This window comes from Takifugu rubripes, chromosome 13 (assembly GCF_901000725.2).
Source record: "Takifugu rubripes chromosome 13, fTakRub1.2, whole genome shotgun sequence".
Lineage (NCBI taxonomy): Eukaryota > Metazoa > Chordata > Actinopteri > Tetraodontiformes > Tetraodontidae > Takifugu > Takifugu rubripes.
Window position 1 is genome coordinate 19,586,509 of NC_042297.1, and position 9,962 is coordinate 19,596,470.

Below are 9,962 nucleotides of genomic sequence, written 5' to 3' on the forward strand. Positions count from 1 at the left end.
TTTCCTTTGGAGAGAATCTGTATTGATTTATTCAGGGTACACATTTGAGCCTCCCTGTCCCCACGGCAACGGAAGAGCTTCAGTGCAGTACTGGACCAGAGCTACAGAACCAGAGCTACAGAACCAAAGAGTGGACAGATGTAGTTGCAGGGAAATTAGATGCAAAACAATTCAGATCTTCCCAAAAACAGAGGCACCAACAGTAGCGTTTGGATCCCTAAGAGAACATTTGCATAAGTGAATGAAGACATCTGCTGACAATCAAACTGTGTCCCAGCAGAGCCACAATCGTCACGCAGTTACAGCAGGATGCATATAAATATCTCCGGAAAACACCAGACTCAAAGATAAACAGCTGTTTAGTACCACTCAGAAATATCAAGCATGTACAGTACGTATAGTTCTGTTGGGCCGCTTCTGAAAAATAGATCCAACCGCTTTAAAACAACCTTTTAATGGGGATAAATGTGCAATTAAGAGCGTTGGGGAGAGCGAGCGGCGCTCTCACATCTGTAGGGAAGGAACTCCCGCTGGAATGTGGCTAATGGAACATCAAAGCATCGACGCGCCGGCACAATAAGACAAATCAGAGTCCGTCCAGTGGTTTGGGATTAAAGGAAAAGTCCACTTCCTTAATAAATGCTCACTGTTATTACATCACCAGCTTAAAGCGAGTTATTATTTCCTTTAGACCCTCATCAGCCGTCACCCATCTTAGGAAAGGAGAACTTCAAAGCTTCAAAGACATCACGGCTCCTCTTGGCTTCAGGAAGCTTCTACCTGTGTTACACTAGAAATATAAATCATTCGAGTAGTAAATCTACAAAGTTAGACCCTGAAATCTGCTACTGCACAACACCGGCGCTGAAATCTGGGCACTTGGAGGAATAAATGCTGTTTGTGCAAAGAGAAAAGACATTACATTCCACAGAGCATCCGTCCTTGAGTAGATCGACAAAAAGAATTTGCTATTTTCCCCTTTTCCCCCTCTTAAAATAGGTGAAATATTAAAATATACTCTGTTCCTCTGAAATTGTGCATCAGTGTCGAGCAAAAGGCCTCAAGAGCTGAAAGATCTTCATTAGAGACGGGAGGAGCGGGCGTCTCCGTTCTGTGGAGAAAATCACAACAATCCCACGGAAATCTTTGATTAGATCCTGCAAATGTGCAGGGAAATCTCCTAAATAAGGAAAAGCATCCTCGAGCCCCTCCGACAGCCCATAAAGGTGTTAAACTAGCAGAAGATCCTCAGGCAGATCACACAATTACACAGATTAGTCGTCGAGCACGAGGGTCTTTCAGAGACCTGGTGCTTCGAAGGAGGCCGGAAAGCTTCGGAGTTGCAGGTTATTGCAGGAAACGGCGGCGACGGTGCAAATTCGAGCATATAAATAATTAAAACTCAGAAGTCTGAAAGGAAAATATTTGCGTTTCTCATTTTTTCCCCTCACTGATTGAGAGAGGCAACAGAAAACGGGCGATTTATTGTCACGGAAGCTTCCGGGGAGGAGGGAGACGGCCTCAGGCGGCGTCGTTGTCCAGCGTCTCCGTGGAGAGCCACACTCGCGCCCCGTTCAGGAACTTGGTGATGGGGGTCCCGTGGATCCCGCTGCGGCACAGGTTCCCCACCGGCGTGAAGGGGAAGGAGGAGGAGAGGAAGTCCAGAGTCGTGGGAGGCGCATTTGGGGGAAAGGCTGCAAAATACATCCTCCGTTGGTCAGCAGGGGGCGCCCCGGGGCCGGGGGGCGCCCCGGGGCCGGGGGGCGCCGCCGTCTGCCTGAGCTGGCGCTGGAGGACGTCGATTTCATCCACCAGCTGGGAGAGCTTGTGGAAGGTGGTGACGGGGCCCCCGCGGGGAATACAGGCTTCAGGAACCCAGCGCAGGAAGAAGAGCTTCCAGAGGACCACGTGGGAGGGCATGAGCAGAGGGAGGAGGAGCCCCTGCGGGTCGGCGGGCCGGCAGAACCAGTCCCTGAAGAAGCGCTCCGACGGGCTCTCGTCCTTCACTGGGGAGAAATCGGGTTTGAGCTCCGACACCAGAGAGCTCCGCCGGGGCAGCGGATCCTCGGCGCCTCTCAGCCCGTTCCGCAGGGACGTGGGCGTCGCCCACAGGGACGTGGGCGTTGCCCACAGGGATGTGGGCGTCGCCCGCAGGGATGTGGGCGCCCGCAGGGTGGAGCTGGAGAATTTCTGCTGAAACAACGACAAAAATCAGCTTCTGTATCTGAAGAGTCCAAACCGAACAAAATGAGAATTTCTCATCGAGCCCGACAGGTGCACCGGGGCTGCCTTCACGCCGCCGGCCCGGTTTAAGGCTCAAGCTTAAGAAAGGAAATGTTTTGTTTGGTTGTTCAGAGACTCAGACGTGCGCTCACGCTCCCGTGAACATCCGTGACATCACCTCCACCCAAATACTCATTAAGTCTGAGACTTCGTTAACCCTCCCCTGGCTAACCCCATCATTGCCCTCTTCCACGCCGAGTGTCGTCATGGTAACTAATGCTCCCGCACATTTGTGACGTCAACGTGGCCGTTTAAGGAACTAGATCCAGGTCCCAGTGTGGACGTGGCCAGAAAAACTCCTGCTTGCACCTGATAAATGGAAAATACCTTTGAGCGTCTGAAGGACTTCACCTCGCCGTTCTGGACGCAGGCGGCCCCCTTGCCGACGTACAGGGGGTTGTTGAACAGCGTTTGGTCTTTGGGGGAGAACTGCTGAGACCACTTCCACACGGGCGGGAAAAACACGGCCTGCTCCTCGCCGTGAGGGATGGCTTTACTCTTGGCGAAGTCCTGCAGCAGAAACATGCGGTGCTACTACGGGTAAAACAGGCTGCAGCGCGCGAAGGTGCCAACGCCAGAGCTCTGACCGTTAAGTGCTGCGCTCGCTGCTTGGGGGAATTAAAGAGGAAAGTACTGAAGAGCGGGATCCACATGCTGTCACTGAGGACGGTCAGGTAGGTCTCGGTGAACTCAAACGCTGCCGGGTACTGGTTCATCATCTGCCACACGCAGTCCAGGAACAGCATGAAGAGCGGGGCCTGGACCGAGGCAGCACAGGTCAGGACGAGGAGGGAGGGACAACGTGGCCGACGAGCTCTTTAACTTTAGGAAATTACCTCCTCTTTGTCGTTCTTCTTTAAGTGGTTGCACCTGTCCAAGAAGCGATGGCCGGCCATCACCCATTCCTTCTGCAGCAGCGCCTGGAAGCCAACGAGGCTGCGGTAATGAGGGTCCAGCATCAGCTGCACCAAGGAGGAAACCACACAGCTCAGGTCTCTGTCTTCTTCTTCTGTAAAGCGGCAGAAAGCAACAAGCGTTAGAAACTAATAAACTGCTCAGTGTTTCCTCAATTCTGAAAAATACCCAGAAACAGGAAGTGCCCCACAACCAAAGAAGCTGAACAACCAATGAGAGGCTAATGATGTGGAGCAATAACGGGTCACGTCAAAGGCGAGGCTTTACCTTGAAGAACAACAGACACGTTCTTCCCATCCAGGTGATAGACCACCTCAGCTGAGTGTTTCAGGAACGCCCTGGAGCCACAAACACAGCACCGGTTTAGTAACATCCATTTATTAACGAGCCATCCTGCGGCCTCGTGTTTACATACCTGACGCACTCCAACCAGCGGGAGTTCTCGAGAGACGAATACCATCTCTCCTCCGACTCCTCGAACGGCTCTGCTCAAAACCAAAACAGTCAGTCACACGACACCAGCACGTGATGATCAACAGCCATCACGCTTGCAGGTGCAGGAGGAACAACGCAGCTTCAATCTGATTAAACTTTATTCCACATTGACAACCTGAAGACGGGCTCACCTACGACGCAGATCTGCCTGACTTTAATAAAGGCGCTCTGGACGTCCTGGAGGCTCGGCAGACACTTGTCCAGGTCCGACTTGATCACGTCGCTGTACTGCGGGTGGCTTTTAGTGATGGCAGTAAAGATCCTACAGGAGAACCCCCCCCAATCTTAGCATTTTCTATATTTCTCCTCTTTGTTCTAGCTGCACTGGACTGAACAGAACAAAACTGGATCCTGGCTGTACCTCTGATCAATCTTCCTCTGTTGTTGCGGATCATTTATGGAGGTCATGCGGACAAGAGCGCTTCCATTTTTATGACTCCAGCACCAGATCTGCGAGGAAGAGCATCACGTGTGTGCGTCAGATGGGACAGAGTAGATACATAAAAGAGATGATGTCATCGAGAAAGAACTCATCCAATGATTTTTAAGATTTGAGAAAAGCTGCTCACAGGTATGCGCTGATCGGTGAAGAACAGGGAGTACTGCTTAAGGTCCTGATCTGCCAGCGAAACTGGAACCACAACATGTTCTGGAAGACTGGCAGCCAAAAAGGGAGAAACCGTGATGCAACATTGGACTCAAACAGGACACCTAATTTAGGCGTAACCGCGGCCTCCTGTGACGTGCAGTTTCAGTGGCCGTTAGGAATGAATGAGTGCAAAGATCCCTCATCTGATTGGCTTAAAGCGGCGGATGAATAGCAGCTATTGTGGAGGGCAGACGTGCACGCTACGCTCAAACGCTCACAAAGATTTTTCCTAAAGTCACCTGCAGTGAGACGCAAGTTCCCGTCCTGCCAAAACCAGCTTGTTATTGCTGACGTATGGAGTAAACGGTGGAAGATCCAGCTACCATCTTACTGCCTACGTCCACCAAGCGGAGCTACCAACCTCGGCGAGATGGCGTAGTTCTCGTTGATGGAGCACACTCTCCACTCTGAGGCGCCGGTTCTCTTGATCTCTCGATCCCAGTCCGAGGGCCGATCAAAGCTGGGCGTCTGTAATCCTCCCTGACCCGTGGAACCGTTAAAAAGAGCCCCTACACACAGGCGTGGGGTTGAGGTTTCTGATCCAGCCGTAAAAACAACGGGGCATCGTACAAGCGTACCTGTGGATTCATAATAACGCTGTCCTCGATACTCGAAACCAAAGAGCAGCTGCAGATCAGCTGGGTGGGAATAATGTGCAATAGCAAGACAGACCTGGAATGAAAAGAAAAGAAAATGCATATATGTTTGGAAGCAGTGCAACAAGCGTGTTTGAATTAGTTCACATGTTAAGCATTCAAAATATGGCTCACTCAAAGTGAAAGTAAACACATGGAACTATACAAACACAAGAACAAGGGAAACTGCTCTGGGACTGCGGAACTGAAGCCATACAAAGCTGCCTATTCAGTACTACAGCTGTGAATGACACAAGAGGGCACAGGAAAGGCCGTGTGTGTGTGTGTGTGTGTGTGTGTGTGTGTGTGTGTGTGTGTGTGCGCGCGTGTGTGTGGACAAGGCTGTAATTTCTGATGGCAAAATAAGCTATTACAGGCTGGCTTGATTCCATTAGTCGAAGGGAAAATGCAAAAAAAAGAACCATCTAGTTTTGGGTTCACACTGTAATTACATACATGATGTCCATAAATACATTCACAAAGAACAAGGAAGGCGGACGCTTTCCCATATTTGAACTCTGTGCATGTGACGCTTTAAAGGGATACTAAAAAGGCCTGATGAAAAGTGCACTTTGGTCCCACTCCCAGGTGTCTTTCATTCATAGCGTCCATCAAACAAGGCCATAAAAGGCCTGTTTTCTAAAAGGAAATCTTCATTTCTCTGAATCTAATCTGCAGCCAGTCGTGCGCCTTCTCATTATTTAAACAGGAAAGATGTGAACTGACTAACTCGCCGTGGTTAAACACAGTCAAGTCACTGGGAAAAGGGACTCTTGAATCAGGAATAAAACATCCGTCCATCCAATCAGTGATGAGTCAAAGGGATCGGTCGCTCCTCCAGTCGGCTGCTTTTTCGGCTTCAGCCTGCATTGTTCCCCCTGGCTTTTGTTCATTGTTTGGTTAAGGGCCAGACTGAAAACACGTTTGGAAAAGATAGTAATTTATGTGCGGATGGAAGCTGAGGGCAGCAAATCAAAGCGTGTAGGACAGAAATATCCGTGTTGGTGCCCAAGAGGTCGCAGCCCCGGCACCTCTGGGGCAGGAAGGGAGAAGTGAGGGCAGCAACAGCCAAAAGGAAACTCAGAGTTCTGCTTTTTACTTGCGTGAAGCTTGTGAATCTTATTTTCTATTTAAAACTGCGGCAAGAAACAAAGAAACAAATGAAAAAGCAACGGGAATGAAACGGCGCGGCTCACTTTTTTGGCGCTCTCGGGCCCGGCCTCTTGGAAGCAGAACCTCATGATGCGGAGATCCTTGCAGTAGAGGATGAGCTCCGTCGGGTTGAACTTCAGCTTCTGGTTGGAGCCCAGCACTTTCCTTTTCCCCTTGGCATCATTTACTGAGGAAAACAAATGCTGATTATGACTGAACCAGTTTCATTCTTGCCGGAGGCCGTGTGACAGATGAATGATTAGAATTGGGAGCTTCTATTTTTTTCCACTTTTCAACATCAACTACCAAAAGTGTCGCACCACTTCAAAGGCTGAAAACAGGATCCAAGGACGTAATTGTGATACCGTGAGACGCAACAACGTTTTCTCCTGACCGGCTGCCTGTCCAAGCACATTGCACCGATCCCAACATGCTAACACTCTTTGTGATTCTAAATAGGACGAAGACCAAATACTTGATTGAATAGTTGAGATAAGTGATGTTTTCCCCACAGATACCTGTTACTACTTGCTCCAGACAGGTGAGAGGGATGTCGTGCTCTCCTAGCAGGAGATGGGACAGCGTGGACTTCTGTGGTGGAGGTAAAAAAACAAAATCATCCTGCGACCGAAGCTCTCTCGAGTTCTGAAATGACGCTCGTTCTATCCTCTCTTCATCTACAACTGGTGTGTCCAAACCCAGGTCGGCATTCCAGGAGGGTTCCCGCTTTCTCACTGGTAGGACGACAAACCCCCGACTGGAGCCAGGACTGGGTTCTGGACACCCCGGGATCAGACATGTCACATCACAGCACAAACAATGGCTCCATCACCTGTTTAGACGAGTCCTCTTGAGGGATGAACGACACCTTAAAGTTGGTGCATATCAACTTTCCCCAAAGGTCATCTTGGCTGTTCTCAGCACTCATGCACTTCTTCACAAAGTTCACCTCGTTAACGACGATCTCACCTGATGACAAATAAGTGAGATTACAAAATGATAAGAAATTCCAAAGGGAATGAACCGACTATCTGGAGATTCCCTTTTATGAATACTTGCCTGGGATGATCTAGGAGGGGAATAAACAGGGAGTGTAATCCTCTATTTCATTAAAGGGTTTTAACTTCACTCAGCTAAAAAACCTCTGGAACTTTCAATGATAATTAGTAACACCTGCAGTGCTGCCACATGTAAGTTACATTATAGTTTTTTAATAACCAACTAAACACAATCTATAAAAAGCAACATGACCGCTTGCTCTTAAAACCTTCACCAATTAATAGTCAGACAAAAACGCGGTCATAAAATTCCCCGGGAATTTTTTTTCCCCCTAAATAAAGATGAAAACTGGGACAAGATGGTCAGTTCAGAACTTAAAATCCAACTGCCAAAGAACAAGTGACAGCTTGATGTCTGTGTAGATTCTCCATCATCCAGGTCATTGTATCAAGGTAGTTTTCTCTGTCAACTGCACCGGGTTTCTTCTCTTGAAGACGTTTCACCTTCTATCCAGAAGGCTTCTTCAGTTCTGAAATCGCTGGGGAGAGAGCTTGAAAATATACAGCCCCTGGGCCTTGGGCCTTCACCAAAACCTCAAGAAAGCGAGACCCCAGCAAAGGAGAGGAGGAGAGAAACAAACGCCGCAGTGTTTCCATCCCCTCCCTGTCCGGAGTCTCTGAGAAGTTTAGGAGGATCCTCCAGAAACACGACATACCGGTTCAGTTCAAACCCAGCAACACTCTCAGACAGAGACTGGTCCACCCAAAGGACAAGACACCAAGACCCAAACAAAGTAATGTTGTTTATGCTGTACAGTGCCAGGAGGAACGTGAGGAACTGGACATTGGGGAAACCAAACAACCTCTCCACAGAAGAATGGCACAACACAGACGTGCCACCTCTTCGGGTCAGGACTCAGCAGTCCACTTACACCTAAAGGAGAGTGGGCACTCCTTGGAGGACAGCCCAGTACGGGTACTGGCCAGAGAAGAAAGGGGTTTGAGAGGGGGGTCGAGGAAGCATCCATGTCAAATTGGAGAAACCATCCTTAAACAGAGGTGGTGGGCTGAGGCACTTCCTATCACCCACATACAACGCAGTCCTCCACTCCTTCCAACAACAAAACAAACATTCACACCATTCCAGGAGACCCAGTGACCCAGTTGTGTCATAATGGCACAGCATAAAATCTAATGCGACAGGCTGGTTAGTTTTTGGGTCGCTTTGATAACCATGTAAACATGATTAAAGTCTAATCAAGGTCAGTACAAGCAAATAAATAAGAATGAAACAGAAATCTAGAGTCGACAACAGTAGTGCACACAAACGAGCTGAAAAGCCAAACCCAAGGGTCACACGGAACAAATAAAATTAACATTAAATCTTGTGACGGATTCTTGCAGGCTGATGCCAAAATGACAGTTTAATGCATTAAATACTGCAGACGACGAGATGATTGACTGATATGAGGTGAACCGACCACTTTAGAGAAAATATCTGTGCGCTGTAAGCTAAGGAGGCAATGAGTGGTCGATTAAACTAACTTAATATATGAGAAATATCGTGTGTGTGGGTGTGTGTGTCATTTCAATAGTAATTACCTCGAAGCAATTTTGGTTCCAACTTTCGAATGGGTGGTTCAATTGTTTTCTTCACATCAGTCTGGAAAAAAGTTTTTAAAAAACCCACAAGTTAATCAATGCATTTTAACGTTTCAGAGAAAAGCTGAAGGAATAATTGTGAATATTTAAGAGTTTATGGCCGATCCAGTCAAGACATAAAGCTTTAGCAGCTTTATCCTTTAACCCAACACAGGTGACTGGAGGTCAAGGCCGTGACGTTTAGCGGAATAATTATCAAATGCAAATGTCTTCAAATGCAAAATGTTCTCTGAATAGAGCAACGCAATAGTCATAAAAGTTCAGCATAAACATCCACAAGAGTCGTGTCTTTAGCTCTGCTGGCCACATTCTTACGCACCGGATTCAGGTGAATAAATAACCCACGAGCATTTCGAGCAGATTGTATCTTCAAAATGTCCACTTGTAAGTGCAGAACTGCTTAATGTCAAGAGGTTTTGGCGTTAGCTTGGTTCTGATCTGGCGACATGAAAAGGCAGCTGTCCTTGCAGCGCTTCATCTTGCAGAGGTTAAAATTCAACTTCCCGTCCTAAACACCCCGATCAGGAGAGAATCACCGGGTTCCGGAGGTGGGTAGGAAGGGCTTACCTGGACAGGTGGAAGGTAGCTCCTGAAGGTCGGTTTCATGGGTTTGACAGAAAACATTGTTTGTCCGCCCTCTCGGTGATGCTCATAAACAGGCGCCTGGCGAGCTTAGCTGCAGCCAGTGGAAAAAACAGCCCCAAATCGTCCAATAAAGTGGAACTCAGCCCTCAGCTGTGCGAGCGCGACACGTCCGTGAGTGGATTATTTATGAAAAGAGCCAGTGCACGCTGCGAATCTCCTCCATTCCGATGAAAAGTCGAGTGGCAGATTCCGCTGGCTGGCCGGAAAAGTTGACAGAAGTTAATGCTGAAACGTTAGCTTAGTTAGCTAGCCCACATAAACTACAACGTGAAGTTTACTGGCGCCGTCCCCGGGAAAAAATAAAGACGCAAAATGAATTCAGAGGCTTTTGATGAGCGTCTACATTTTCTTTCCACCTGTTACAGCGTAGTTACCCTCGCCGACTTCCTGAAAGTCCAAAAATTCAACCGAACTAAACCCTGATACAGTAAGGGAATTAACGGCCATGTTTATGGAGCGTCCAGGTCCCGCCCTACTTCCGGGCTCAGTTGTATTCAAAGTCGAAGACTTTCCTTCCCTAAACTTTAA

The 9,962-nt window shown here is 48.4% G+C and overlaps 1 protein-coding gene across 3 annotated transcripts; it reads right to left on the reverse strand.

Annotated features, from left to right (window-relative positions):
• mtmr10 (myotubularin related protein 10) lies at positions 1-9,923 on the reverse strand. Of its 3 annotated transcripts, XM_029845949.1 has the most exons (16): positions 9,357-9,921; positions 8,730-8,790; positions 6,962-7,098; positions 6,648-6,720; positions 6,174-6,316; positions 4,921-5,014; positions 4,704-4,851; positions 4,263-4,350; positions 4,055-4,143; positions 3,825-3,955; positions 3,614-3,683; positions 3,466-3,536; positions 3,120-3,292; positions 2,871-3,041; positions 2,611-2,793; positions 1-2,193 (listed from the first exon to the last, which is right to left on the reverse strand). In XM_029845949.1, exons 1-16 carry the CDS (start codon positions 9,411-9,413, stop codon positions 1,522-1,524), a joined length of 2,361 nt encoding a protein of 786 aa, XP_029701809.1. In that variant the 5' UTR covers positions 9,414-9,921; the 3' UTR covers positions 1-1,521. The 3 variants fall into 3 exon arrangements, with proteins under 3 accessions (XP_029701809.1, XP_029701808.1, XP_011608589.2); XM_029845948.1 differs by having other exon boundaries at positions 4,704-5,014; positions 9,357-9,923; XM_011610287.2 differs by having other exon boundaries at positions 1-2,190; positions 4,704-5,014; positions 9,357-9,922.
• Between the last annotated feature and the right edge of the window lie 39 nt (positions 9,924-9,962).

Excerpts from the sequence above, each read along its gene's own strand:
- mtmr10 (XM_029845948.1), bottom strand. The coding sequence starts at position 9,413 with ATGTTTTCTGTCAAACCCATGAAACCGACCTTCAGGAGCTACCTTCCA. Across the intron at positions 6,721-6,961 it reads AAGAGGACTCGTCTAAACAG|AAGTCCACGCTGTCCCATCT; the intron begins GTGATGGAGCCA and ends CCTCCACCACAG. Across the intron at positions 5,015-6,173 it reads GGCCCGAGAGCGCCAAAAAA|GTCTGTCTTGCTATTGCACA; the intron begins GTGAGCCGCGCC and ends TTTTCATTCCAG.